Consider the following 15,250-nt stretch of genomic DNA (forward strand, 5'->3'; position numbering starts at 1 on the left):
GTTGGCATTCTTTATATGAGCGGGGGAAAGAAAGTGACATTTGTGGAGAGAAGAAGGGGTAAAGGAAACCCACTTCGTTTGATTCAGTGGCCGTGGGTTTTCGTTGTGCGTTGAATTAAATTTACATGTCTTGCCTCTATATATCGGCACCGTTTTCCTTGAGACTCTTTTCACATTTCCTCCTGGCGAGTCGGAGGTCTATCCCTATTAAACTTTACGTCAACCGTTCTCAAATGTAATTCTAAGTGGGGATTAGACCTCATTAATATTCATGAGGCTTGGGGGGATAGCCTACACAATAAAAATATAAATTTGTTAAAATATAATATAACCCCCTCCCCCCTCTCTAAACCTTTTTATTTGTAACATTTCTCCTTAAATTTCTCCTGATAAACATTCAAGAAATACCCGCAGGCCTATAATTATGGAGGATTTTTTTTTAATGTTTAAATAAATAAAATATAGCTATAAAGGGCAACCTTCCCACGGTTATGCAGCCCGTCTCAACTAAACGGTGGGATGGGGTTAAACACACGCAGCTCTTATCCAGTCCTTAAACGTGACGAAAATCCTTTACAACTATTAGCGCGAGCATTTGAACCATCGTAAACTTCTTTTTAATTTTGACGACCGGAAGAACGTGATTTTGATATATATATATATATATATATATATATATATATATATATATATATAATATTAAATAAATAACGCGAGAGACTCCTAAAGGACATAACATAGCCTACCATTTGTAGTAATGTATCACGAAAACAAATACTAGTTTTGAGCAGAATATCATCCTAATTCTGTGCAGCTATAGCTGAGCGTCCTTTGCCTACTGTTGCGGTGTGAATATCCTTCCCATGTTGTTATCAAGGACGTCTCTTGCTTGTGAGCTTCACGTCTCATTAGAAATAATACACTGGGCAGTGTGGCACAAAAAAAATCTCCTCTGTATTTTTGGGTACAGCATAATTCCGTGCGTAAAAGTGCGTGCGTAAAATCTATGTATCCCTGCATTTACTTTTTCAGTGCCTCATATGCTATAATATAGGCCTGGACAATCTCGCCCACTTTTCTACTAGGCCCCTGAAATATATTTCCATCTTTTTCCAATCCGTCCGTGGTGGTGCGTGTGTGTGTGTGTGTTTTTCTTGGACGGTCTCGGGGGGGAGGGGCTTTCCGGCCTGGCTCCGGCGCTCATTGGCCCCGCTCGACGTCCGTCCGCGGCTAGGCGCGCGCCGATTGGCCCGAGTAGGCGGCTCTGCAGGTGTCCTCCGCTCATAGAGAGGGCAGGCTAGTGAGACAGTGATCAATCTCCATCACCTTAACGCAGTGACACACACAACACACAACGACAAGCACAAGCAAATCAGTTTGATTTATTTGGTTGTAAAAACCCGGAACCATTTCGGCGACCACAACAGAGCGAGGACACCGTGGCACGTGTTGTTGGCTTGAGAGAACTCACTTGAAGCTTTCTGTAATGCTGTTCGCCTTTCTGACTGTTTGTTCTTGAGAGAGCGAGAGAGAGAGAGAGAGAGTTCCACACTTCCTCTGTTTTGCTGGATACTTTTACAGCCGATCGTCCTGCTGTCAGGCTCCGGGACGGAGGCAACATTTTGGAGGACAAGGAAGGAGCAGAAAAGGGTGAGCTAAATACTTTGTCACATAGTTTTCCCTCAGAAATGTGCCGTATAGGTAGATAGGTAGATTCCGTTCGGAACGGGACTCCCGTAAAGAAGACAACAACTCGCATAACCAGTCCAGTTGAAGTGTAATGCGATAGGAGGACTCGCTTTTCACCTAGCCTTTGCTGCAACACGTTTTACAAAGTGTTTACAAGTTTAGATTATGGGCTTTTTCTAACTATTTAAATACTGACAACTCTGTCGCCCAGGAATTGTTCCTCGAGTATTTAATCAATGTTTTGGGACACGTCAACTGGAATTAAATTGACTTGACTCCGTCGAATATAGATAATTTTCATATTTCCATTCCAATTCATCCGAGCGATTTTTAAAGTGCAATTGGTCATTAAAACGTCTCAACCACTTAGTAGATAATTGGAGAGGCGTGTTTTTTTTCTTTTTTCTTAATTTATTTTGCCGATAAGGACCCTTCTGAAACCCTCTCTCCCCGGAGGTCTAATCTAAATTCTAATTGAGTTCATTTGCACGAAGATCTTGCCTTTTCACATGGCTCTTGCTGGGCTGGAAATGTATGGTGGGAGCCGCTGGAATACACACACACAAAGCACACACACACACAAAACACACACACACACACAACACACACACAAAACCTCTGGCTGCGCTCAGCATGGGGGCTAGATAGGATCTCAGCCGAAAAGACATTCCTCTTAAATATTCACTAATTTAATTTACATGTGTTAAACTTAACGAGTTCTATTTGTTAGTTTAGATAATTCACACTGACAAGTAAACGTCTCTGTTTAATTACGATAATCACTTGTGAGCGTGTTTCTATTCTCATTCAACGTTTGAAAACACACTAAAGGTCGCTGCATTCAACCTTACATCATTTAAGATAGACGGTTATTTACATATGCTATAGTGTTGATTTTAGATGGCTAATTTATTGCTTATTTTAGTTTTAGTCAAATTAATGTTTTATGATATAGGCTATCGTCCTGTCGAGCAAATCTATAGCTAAAATAAGGTGAAATAAATTATTGATATAGGCTAGACCTATATACATGTCAATATCTATTCACAACGACGTCATTTTTAGTCAGCTCTGCCACAGTTTATTTATTTTTGAAAGATTCCTGTATTGAAATGAAGAAATGTACAGGCGGACATGCATGATCTGTAGGCCGTACATGGTGAAGGAAGCCAGTGCATTCACAATAGACGTGCATGTAAAGAATACACAATTCAAAGTTGTATAGCAAAAATCGATACATTTATATAAATGATAAATCTATTATAGCTTATGCACAGATAAAAGTTGAAATTACAAGTAGAAAAAACATGGGGGGAAATCTGCCAAACTGTGTTACTGAGTGGCTGCTTTGCAGTAATAATAATCTATCTCGAGCCTTTAACTTTTTTTCCCCATTTTATTATTTGTTTTTTTGGTATTTAGTATAGGCTATATACTGTTAAGCCCTGAAAGTTCCTATGTATTAGGATAGGATAATGTATTGTAATATTTTCAAATAAAGATTCACAAGTTATCTAGTAGCGGCTGATGGCCAATAATAGGCCTATATATAGTCACGCTAAAGTATTTTCCCACGAGAGTTAACAAAAGTTCTAGTTACCGCTTTTTGTTGCTAATTATAGATTCCAAACGAGGTGATGTGCGTTTGGTTTGGTAGACCTATCTTTATGTCAACAGGTCCACAGTGGTTACGGATTCCACATAGAGCATGTTTGGGGTTTTACTTAACTTTTAGTTTTTCTTTCTCTCTCAGTATAGCCATGCACGCAGAGGACATAATTCGCGTTGCACACTTTGGCTGATAGCGATTTTGTTTTGGTTGTATCAAATAGGCCCATTTTATTTTATTATTTTGGCAGTCTGTTTCATTTATTTGTAGGCCCAATTATTAATTATAAATAATGCCAAATATGTTGAGTAAAATTAAACTCATATACGTATGGCCTATACATCCTTATATTGGACAAATATGTTCTAGCTATTTATGTAAAATATCGTTTTAAATTGGGAAAGTGAGTGTGTATCGATTAATACATTTTAATAATAAAAAGCTCATTAAAATTCCTAACTGCAGCCAATATAATGCGCCTCAAACAATGAAACCCGCCAAAGCTTTGTTAGATGGCGTATACCTGCCCTACGTTTTAGTAGCTTTTATATAGTTGATCAGAAATAGCACCATAGTTTTTGTTTTAATTTTATTTGTTTTAATATTTGCACACATTTCGTATAGAGCATAATTCAACTTAATTAGCCCTCTCTGATAATTCATGTTTTCCCTCCCCTCGCGCGTTTGGCTGAAAACGAAAGCATATTTTAAACTCTTATTCTTACCCATCTATTTTCCCAAAGACTTTGAGTCCCCTCTCCCGGCAAGCTGCAACATCGGGGGAAATCAAACTATTGGCAAGATCTGGGGGGACCGGTGACTGCCTGTAGCATGATGTCATACCTCAAACAGCCCCCCTACGGCATGAACGGCCTGGGGCTGAGCGGCGCTGCCATGGACCTGCTGCACCCGTCGGTGGGATACCCAGGTAGGCTTATCTCCATCTTACCCCCCGGTCCACATGTAGCCCCGGGCACCGGGACCTCTCCACATGGAAATGGAACCTTTTAGGATAAACCTATCGCCGGGACTTCAGTTTGTGTACCGCTTAACGACATGCCTGCCTCTCGGCAATGGTTGATATAGGCTATATAACCTACTACATGTGAAATATTGAGTTTTAAATGTATTCGTTACAAATGGGTGTATGCATGGTGTCAATTTGGATCCATTTCTCTCAGAGTTAATTCATCGGGAGAACGGGTGAACGTGGTCCGCTCTCGACGCTGTTTTCTCGGCGTTTGTGTGTGTGTGCGCATTTTTTAAAGTATGGCTAAAGAAGTGGCACTTTAAAACCAAGGCTATTTAGGCTATATGCATGCATATATAGGCCTAATTTTAAAGGATTATACAATAGGGCCTCAACGATAAACGAACATAAATATTGACCTCATTGAAATATGCCAACTTTTCTCGCATGTGTTCTTGTAGCGACGCCGAGAAAACAGCGTCGAGAGCGAACCACGTTCACCCGCTCTCAGCTGGACATCCTGGAGAGCCTCTTCGGTAAAACGCGCTATCCGGACATCTTTATGCGGGAGGAGGTCGCGCTGAAAATCAACCTACCAGAATCCAGGGTGCAGGTAAAAATGTAGTCATCATTATTATGTTTATGTATTATTACATTTATACGAAGGTGCATTCTGTCTTCAGATTAGAGGAGTTGTTGCCAGCGTTGAGACTGGATGCACACACACACACACACACACACACACACACACACACACACACACACACACACACACACACACACACACACACACACACACACACACACACACACACACACACACACACACACACACACACACACACACACACACACACACACACACACACACACACACACACACACCGGGCCTGCAGCTTCCCGCTTGACTTCAGAAGTTGGTGTTGGCATTACTCAACCAATCAAAATCCAGCAGTTATGCCAGTTTTTACCTGTTGACCTAAAATGTACTCTCATTGTGGCGCCAGTGACGTCACGTGCCCTGGCTGGGACAGACATGTAATAGTGAAACGTTAAATAGATTTTCTTTTTTTTATGAAGAACTCAAAGTATTTCTACATCAGCTCCCATGTCAAATGTTTAATATCTCTTCATAACTTCTATAATGTTTATTTTATTTTTATTTTATTATTGTATTAAAATAAACTACAACACCTGCCCCTATATTGCTTAAATATAGACCTATACCGGTATATCAAATATATATGAGATGATGCCAATATTCCCTCTTGTCTCATATACTGTAAAACAATAAGTTAGAGGGGACAAAGAAAAGCAGATAATCTGAAGGCACTGATCATGAATACATTTTTGCTAAATCCATTTGGCGTGTGTGTGTGTGTGTGTGTGTGTGTGTGTGTGTGTGTGTGTGTGTGTGTGTGTGTGTGTGTGTGTGTGTGTGTGTGTGTGTGTGTGTGTGTGTGTGTGTGTGTGTGTGTGTGTGTGTGTGACCACCTAGCTCCATTTTGATTATTCTTTGCATTAATCAGTGCTATTGAACACCCTTTGTTTCGAGAATATTGAATCAATGAAAAGTATAGTAAAAAGCGATTCGGACAAAACTTTAACTCCACTGGACTGGACCCTAAAACTGTCTGCTTAATAGCAACTAATTCCACCACCTCTCCCCCTCTCATTGAAGTAATTGACAATATAAAGTCACAACACTAACTTTGATGAGGCAGCATTGCTTCATTTTCAAAATATACGGTTTTCTTCATTTCCTGAAAAATGAACATTTTGGAGTTATAGGTGGTTTCTTCCTGACAGCATAGATATATTATTATATAGGCCTATAGTTAAATGTCTGTTGAATCTTTTTGGTTTTCAGCTAAACCTTGATTCCCTCGTAATTTCATAATGTTATTTAATGTTACTTCATAATGTAACCAAACGCTATAGTATGTAACATAACCCACCCATATGGGAGACGAGACAATGCAGGTTGCCAAAAACTATAGCACACAGCTAGCGCAGCGTAAACAACTCGCACTCACTCGCATACTGTAGTTCGACAACCACGCCAAACAAGCACTCCTTCTTGAGAAGGCATTAGGGGGAAAAGCCAAGGCATGCCCTCTCTCACTCACTCTCTCTCGCACGCACGCACGCACGCACGCACGCACGCACGCACGCACGCACGCACGCACGCACGCACGCACAACTTGAGTTATTCTCAGAATGCATGTGTGAAACAAAACGCTCTACATGATCTCAGGCTCTCTGAGCTCTAAAGTTACCCCTCACTGTGTGAGGAAACCCAATAGCCTGTTATCTTAGCTCTGTCTACCAGGTATGAAATTAGACCCCCTTTGGCTGGTCCGGGCCAAGGGGCCAAGGGTGGAAATGAACCTTGATGGATAATAACCCACAATTTTCTCTTCATAATGTACTCCCAAAGTCCAACACGCACCCCCCCCCCCCTCCCCCCAAATCTCTCTCACACGCACACACACACACACACACACACACACACACACACACACACACACACACACACACACATTTTAATAGAAGTACCTGGAGGTTTGGAATGCATGATTTGCCAATTATACACAGCAAAATGCTCAATGTCAATTTAACCCTGTGGAAATGGACGCAAATGGACCTCAGAGATCATTTTGCTGTGTACCGTAATGTCAAAGTTTCTATTGTCTTGATCCTCTTACGTTCCATGCTATTCCATACTCAACTTTTATTGTGTGTATTTTCTCAGGTGTGGTTTAAGAACCGGAGGGCCAAGTGTCGTCAGCAGCAGCAGAGTGGCAGCAACACCAAAGCTCGGCCGGCGAAGAAGAAGTCGTCCCCGGCGAGGGAGAGCACGGGCTCGGAGAGCAGCGGACAGTTCACCCCTCCCGCCGTGTCCAGCGCCGGCGGCTCGTCGTCCTCCTCGTCCTCCTCCTCGTCCTCCATCATCAACCACACAGGCCCCTCCGCCCTCAGCAGCGCACCTACCTCCATCAGCACCGTCTCCTCCATCTGGAGCCCCGCCATCTCCCCCGGCGGCAACGCAGCCCCGCCCCCGTCAGCCCCGGGGCTCCCGCTCCCCGAGCCGGGGCCGCAGGCGACCAACGCGTCCTGCATGCAGCGCTCCGCCTCGGGCTCGGCGTCGGCCGCCGCCTCCTCCTCCTACCCCATGTCCTACAACCAGACGGCGGCGGGCTACGGCCAGGGCTACCCGGCCCCCTCCGGGTCCTACTTCAGCGGGGTGGACTGTGGCTCGTACCTGGCGCCCATGCACTCCCACCACCACCCGCACCAGCTCAGTCCCATGGCGGCCTCCTCCATGTCGGGGCACCCGCACCACCACATCGGGCAGTCGTCCGCCCCGCACCACCATCACCATCACCACCACCACCCTGCGCACGCGCAGGCGTACGGGGGATCCGGCCTGGCGTTCAACTCCTCCGACTGCCTGGATTACAAAGAGCAGACTGCTGCTTCCTCTTGGAAGCTCAACTTCAACGCCACAGACTGCTTGGACTACAAAGACCAGGCCTCCTGGAGGTTCCAAGTCTTGTGATTGTTGTTGTTTTTTTTCTCGTCTTCTCCCCGCAACTCCAACTTCTTTTCTCCAAGTTCCGGTCTCCACTTCCATTTCTTTTTCTTGATCAGTGTATTGATTGTTTTTCTTTCTTTCTCACTTTTAAAGACGAGGGGGGGGGGGGGAAAAGACTTTATGAACCCCTAAAGTAATGAAATGGCTGCAGGAACACTCAACAATTGGACATTTGTCAACTCCCATCTGAAAGAAAAAAAGGAAAACACTAAAAAAGAAAACAATAGACAAAAGAGAAAACCGTCTCCACAGTTCCCTTGGAGAAAGAGAAAGAAAATAATTGTTTGGCAGTGGGCCACTAAGATTTTTATCAAGAATGAAGAATTAGTTTTAACCACTTAAACTCCAGCATCCGTATTGTGGGGAAAGCTTTTGCTGAAACTAGTAGATGGACAAGCTCCCAACGCGTGGCGTTGTGAGCTTGTCTATCAGAAGACAGAAAAGACACTAAGTACAGCTCCTTGAGGGACTCCGCTCCACCACGTCATGGGGTTTGAGTGGTTAATATGGACGTCCCCTCCCTCCCACCACCATGAATGAGTCACAAGATGAAAATGTTGTTTGGACCAAACTCCTCATGACCACCACCATGCGTCCTGACTCTAATATGGACAGGACTTCTTCTGGAAAGGTAGCATTAAACAACTGTTCCACATGGAGCTGACTGCAGCGCTGCGCTCTTATTATACCTCCAACCTGCAAGAACCCCAATCATCGAAAATTGTGTATAGTTTTTATTTCTCGAAAATGTTGTTATTTTTAGGAACAAAAGAGATTTGTTTTAGTCAGCTACGTTCGAGGGGCTGAAATATGTAAATATGTTATTTGGGTCAGTTACAGTGACCGCGTTTAGTTGGTGTTTCTGGATTTGAAAATTGTTTATTAACTTTGAAAGAAAGAAAAGAAAAAAAATGCTGTATGTAAAATCTGTCCAAATATTCCAAAGAGAACGAATTGGCCATGAAGTTCCATTTTATACACATCCTTTTCCTCAAAAGAATACTTTTTGACTATTTGAAATCTCACGGGGGAAAGCTTGAATCTAAAATATAGAGGCAAAAATATTGGATATCATTCAGGTTTAATTTTCTTCTGACACTATTTGACAGACTTCCTCACTTGGGCATTGTCACCCGTGATTGGGACATATTTTGACGGCAGCACTTGGCTTAATATTTGGAGTCACGTTTTTGAGGGAATGTGGATTTATAATTCCAAAATGACAGTGAAATGTTGAATGTATCTTTTAAGGCGACCACCCTTACATACATGTTCACCCAATAAAGATCAGTTAACTCATTTCCATAGTTAAAGTCGTTTTTCTATGCTGTGCATGCCCCAATTCGCACATTATGGCAAACTGCATGTCCTTTTAATTTTTTTAGGATTAGGGTTACAGCCTTATAGGCCTAACACAAATGAACCATATAGCATCGGATTCCCTTTTTATTTTTTCATTTGAACTATTTGAACACTTTCTGTTTAAAAGCTCGTTGGAATGTTTAATTAAATTCGTGTATAACGAGGGTAAATGCAAATGAGCTCATAATTAACACAAGCTGGTATAAATGCATGTTCCCGCATTTCCATTTTTAGAGAGCAACCATTTTTTAATCCTCTGTGTCAAACCACTAACATCACTAGTCGCTTTAGGGGGACAAACATGTCTTTTGACTGTGGTGGTTTTTATAAATAAAAAAGACCCCTAAACATGGAGCCGTGAGCATTTGATCGCAGCGTAATTGAATGCGCGACTGTAATGGTGTGATAATTACAACATGCGCTGTTTTTCCCCCTGCGCTGCACCGAAGAGCTTTATCCAAAATAACCCGGAGGAATTTCACCCGACTCTGATGCGGTAATTACGTAGGTGGGGCCAGGTTAGCGGGTCAAATGGAAAGTAAAGTGTGTGTGTGTGTGTGTGTGTGTGTGTGTGTGTGTGTGTGTGTGTGTGTGTGTGTGTGTGTGTGTGTGTGTGTGTGTGTGTGTGTGTGTGTGTGTGTGTGTGTGTGTGTGTGTGTGTGTGTGTGTGTGTGTGTGTGTGTGTGTGTGTGTGTGTGTGTGTGTGTGTGTGTGTGTGTGTGTGTGTGTGTGTGTGTGTGTGTGTGTGTGTGTGTGTGTGTGTGTGTGTGTGTGTGTGTGTGTGTGTGTGTGTGTGTGTGTGTGTGTGTGTGTGTGTGTGTGTGTGTGTGTGTGTGTGTGTGTGTGTGTGTGTGTCTTGCTCGCAGGCGCACATTATAAGAAGTCGGCAGAAGGTTGTTTATAGATGAGCATGTTTTAACAGTGAGGGCCTCCTCAATGTTTCTCGGCAGTGGATTTGACATCTGCGGTAAGAATCAAACACCGTTCCACATTGTGTTAGCTTGAATGTTCTTACATAATGTGTCTTTCCAAATATTCGTAAACCCAAGTAATCCACATGCCTTAAAAACAGCTAGGCCTTTAGGCCCTAATACCTGACCCCACGCAGGGTCTCAAATCATCAAAATGTAGACAAAAAAAGGTAAATATGTTTTGAGACTTCACAGGCCAGTAAATTGGACATAAATGTAGGCCTAGCACATCGAACTTAAATGTAGGCCTACTAATGAATATAAAGGGCTAGGTCTTAACGTTTCCCTCCCCCTTTCCCCTTCCATTTTTTAATCACATTGCACGTCGAGTTCATTCAACCGGAGCGTGTTCTTTGTATGTAAATGTCTTTTGCAGCTGGATAAATAATCTTGCCAATATAGAGAGCATTAAACATGTTTGCTGGATGTGATGTCGGGTCTGTACACAAACACGCACACACGCGGATTTGTCAAACAAACATTTGCAACCGATCTTTGGAGTATTGTTTAAGGAGTTTCCGAGGCGCCTCATTTCCTCCGTGAAACACCTGCTCACCTCCTGACAGATGGAAAAAAGAGAAATAAGACTATATGAATCGGCTTGTTCAGCACATTTAAATGGTATATGGTGACATTTCAGCATCACGACGATAGACCCAAGTTTCCGATTTTTCAGTCATAACATGGCTTATATGCAAAACAAACCAGCTAAAAACGTCAGAAAGCGTATAATTGTGTCTGTAGCCTACTCTGTAAAACTGTAACTACACATTGTCCTTAATCCATATGCATCAATGCACATGGAATTAACTACAAACGCACGTGATAGGCTATATAGCGTATAGTGTAAACTTTGGTTGCAGGAAATCTCGCACCTGTGGCAGTTGGCCCTATTAATAAATTCCGAGTTTCAAATTGGGAATGAATGAACACGAGGGTAAAACGATATATGTGTATCACATGTGTCTCCTAATATCTATGCTATAGGCCTACTGTTGGCTCTTAACGCATAAATCATTATTATTCAATAGAATAAAGGCTGAGCATTGCGGTGCCGAACGAAAACCATTTAATCTTATTTGAGCACATTAGTCTACAATGTCTCTTGGCTATATCTTGGTTATTGGAGGACTCTTTAAAGGGGTTAAAATGTGGCCAGCTGTGAAGGCAAGTGTGCAGGCCTTTGGCAAGTTAAATCAATACAATGGCAACCATTAATAAAGATGAGACAATATCAGATGAAATAACTGAATTGAGCTGAACCGAAGGGTAGACCTCTACAAACGATTGGGCGAATTAATTAAATAAATCTATTTCAGAAATATCTGTAATAAATGGACATAGATGTCGCTGGGGCTCTGTCACATGACATTATATTTCCACTTAGGAAGTTATAAACCCCTACATTATTAAGCTATAGCACCATCTTAAAATGGTGTTTTGTCAATGGTGGTTTACCAATAGAGCAGGGGACGTATAGGCAACTCATTTTGTCCTATAGCCCGAGCCAATATCTCCAGGACTTGATATTGGTGGCTGGACTGGCCTTTTCTTTTCTTTTTTTACAAGTCAATTTAGAGTATAAATTGGCGTTAAATAGGCCAAATTAGAGCAATATCTCAATTTCAAATAACTGTTTTCACCCCCGTGCCAGCTGCACTCCATGCACTGTCACTCTCACCATGGAGTATATATATATTCTAATAAAATAAACCTTCTTTAGGTGGGGATAGTTTCTCTATTTGGACATAAAAATCCATATTCTCCAAAAGTCCAAATTCTCTCACGGGCCAGATATTATTTCTGGGGGGTATAGTTTTGGCCCGCGGGCCACCTGTTGCCTACCCTTGCAATAGAGAACCTCTACAGAACTATTCAGGGGCTTAACAGCTTTAGCAGTGGTGCATGCTATAGCAGCTAGACCTACAGCTAGGCTGCTCGACCTTCCCAAAGGTTGAAGGAACAATATTTCTTTCTTATTTTTTGTAATGCTTCAACCTATTTAATTAGAAGTAAACATTGGATTTAATTATTCCAGAGTCATTATAACATAATGAATTAATACAAATGAATGTAAATTTGACTCTTATACCATTGTTCACATTATAGAAGTTCATGTGAAATGTCAAATGCTTGCTCAAAGAAGCAACACTGAAATCGAAACTTATGACGGCGGGGAAAAAAATAAAATTGTTACTAGGCCTACTGAATATTTAGCTGTGTATAGCTTAGAAATCTCTGTGTATTTTCCTTTTTTTTTATCTCTATAGGGAGTATCTCCAAAGAACACCCTTAGCTCACACTGACTGAAGTGCATATGCAAGCACTTCAGTGTTTGTGATTTTCTCCTTCAAGGCCCTAACAGGCCCTTAAATCAACCTTGTAGTCCTTACAGTGTCAGTGAACAAACAACGGAATGGATATCAAGATTAAGTAAATGATGTTTGACAAAATAATGTTCATTGTAAATGTTCATTTGACCAATATGACATGCGGTCTTAACAATGTGCAGAGAAAAGGACCTATAGGTTCAGGTGCAGGTAATCAGAAATACATGAGACAGCAGGAATCTTATCCGCTAAAAGTGAGCTCTATATACAGACTGCAAAAACAAAATAATAATAATTCTACACACACACACACACACACACACACACACACACACACACACACACACACACACACACACACACACACACACACACACACACACACACACACACACACACACACACACACACACACACACACAGTACATTTCTTCATCTGTGTATAAACCTGCTCACTGCCTGTTCTAGTTCATATCAAAATCACTAGATCACTAGATCACTATAGATCAAAATCCTCACTGTTGGCAATTGTATTGGAAAATGTGTACATTCTTAATTGAAAGTGAATTTTATTAATGAAATTATACTTCTTTGAAGAACAAACCTTTTTGTGTCAATGACTTTGTGTCAATGTAACTGCATGATAATTAGTTAAATTAAGTAAAACTCAGAGTTACAAGACAGCCGTTCACTTAGAAACATTTTATAAACATACTCTCTCCCCATGCCTTCGGCCTGGTGGAGACAACTATCTAACTTGTGGACTTAAGAAGTCAGCATTATGCTTTTGTTTGGCACTTGGTTGTGCTACATACATATAAGCGATTTGCATCAAAATTCTCTTGATGGTTTTCGAGAAAATTGAGTGTGTGTTGTTGTGAACTGCGAACAGGTTTCAAGGCTTTGTATCTCATTCTCGGTGTCCTTCATATGTGTTTCTTCAGCAACACAATTGATCGCGCTGCGTCGCCTGTCATGAACTGTTAACCTAGCCTCTCCTGCTCAAAAAGTGAACGTGGGATAGGCTATACTACCCAAGTTTCAAATACCTGTTGACATTTGGTAGACACACTTGTCTTGTCCAGGAAGTGAACTGGAACCATTCTACCTTTTTAGCATGAGTCTCTGTCGGCACGCGCATTCGTGCGTGCGTGTTTGTGAGAGACAGAAACTGGATTGATTCCCTCAGATATGTAGATTTGGTCTGTGAGTCCCAGTAGAGCTTGAGGTGTGTGTGTGTGTGTGTGTGTGTGTGTGTGTGTGTGTGTGTGTGTGTGTGTGTGTGTGTGTGTGTGTGTGTGTGTGTGTGTGTGTGATGTTCAGATAGCAGCCTGCATGCTGTGGACTGTTTTCTTGTCTTCCATATCCACAGAATGCTTAAAAAAAAAACATGGCTTGTTTTCATTGGCTGTCGACTGTCGCCAGACCTCAGCGTCCCGCTGTCTTCATAGGCCGGTCCGAGGCGCGAGAGGAGAGACGGGTAGGATTAGATGCACCAGTGGAGGTAAACCTGGGGTCAACTGTACAGCGACATGGGCGTAGTCACGGTTACGCGCTCTGGTTTCACTGCTTTGTCATCCAAGGCTTTGGGTTTTGCTGTTGTATTTTCTTGTTTTGTTTAAGTATAGCCATGCAATAACATCAGTAATTGCGGTGGGTGGCGACAGCGCCTATACAGCTTTAGTTATTAGCAAGGGGCTCATTTTTCTTGCATGGGTGACAAGACATGTTCTGTGTTTTGTGAGTTTGAAATGCACACTCTATTTAGTTAGTAGTTTAGTTGTTGTTCCATACAAGCATGCAGATAAACATTTATTTTGAAGATGGATTTGCCATTTTCAATGGATTCCGCCTGGTCTACATTCCATGCAACGTGCATTTATGTTGAACATAATACTGTACGTTCTATACTTCACTTGTGAAAAGTGAAGTACATCTATGGCATGTTGTCATAGACGTGTTAAGAACTTGCTGCGTAGGAACATTCTACTGTTACACACATTCAAATTAGCTAGGTTAAGCTTGTCATTGAAAGTGTAAACATAACATGCTCAAAACGTCACATCCTTTCTCAAGAATGTACCTGCTACAAATCCACCCGCAAACATTTGGATGCAGGACACCCAAAAAGGTAAGAATGTCACAGGTTTTCTTTGAGGGGGATTTCACAGACGGGTCCAAGCCGCCGTTATAGCCAAGCAGCTTAGTCACCCCTATGACACAAGGCACTAAGTGCATTCATGAAATTCCTTGTGGAGATTGCATAGGTTTAGCCCAAGCCCAGCTCAACCCAACAGAAAACCAGGTCAACGCATCAGCTCTCTCTGTCAAGTGCCAAGGTCTAGGACTTGATTTCTAATGAGGTATTCTGTTTAAATTAACATTCTGCATTTGCTTTGCAGTGAGGATGGAGAGAAAGATTGACAACACAGTTATTTGTTAATACTGTACTCTAGTAAGTGTTTGAACGATGGCACTGAACCGAATGGTGTGAGGATAATCATTAGTAGCATTGTGTTGTCTGTAGGACATTAGGGTGCCAACAACTTCTCATAGTGTTTAGTATTAGCTATTGGAGTGAAGCAATGTTGTTGTTATATGGTGCCTTCAAATGGGATGTGTTCATGGGAAGAGTCCATACACAGTTGTGTTATATTCACAACTTATGGCGTGAAACACTTCTGATACTGTTGCATTTGAGTTCACGATGCGACATGATAC

At 42.0% G+C, this 15,250-nt stretch overlaps 1 protein-coding gene across 1 annotated transcript; it reads left to right on the top strand.

The window, feature by feature from the left end:
* The first annotated feature begins 1,322 nt into the window (after positions 1 to 1,322).
* On the top strand, positions 1,323 to 9,165 carry otx1 (orthodenticle homeobox 1). Its single transcript, XM_079511555.1, has 4 exons — positions 1,323 to 1,650; positions 4,042 to 4,226; positions 4,730 to 4,881; positions 7,024 to 9,165. The coding sequence occupies exons 2-4, from the start codon at positions 4,130 to 4,132 to the stop codon at positions 7,828 to 7,830; spliced, it is 1,056 nt and encodes a 351-aa protein (XP_079367681.1). The 5' UTR covers positions 1,323 to 1,650; positions 4,042 to 4,129; the 3' UTR covers positions 7,831 to 9,165.
* The last annotated feature ends 6,085 nt before the right edge of the window (positions 9,166 to 15,250 follow it).

Source organism: Electrona antarctica, assembly GCF_951216825.1.
Source record: "Electrona antarctica genome assembly, chromosome: 10".
Lineage (NCBI taxonomy): Eukaryota > Metazoa > Chordata > Actinopteri > Myctophiformes > Myctophidae > Electrona > Electrona antarctica.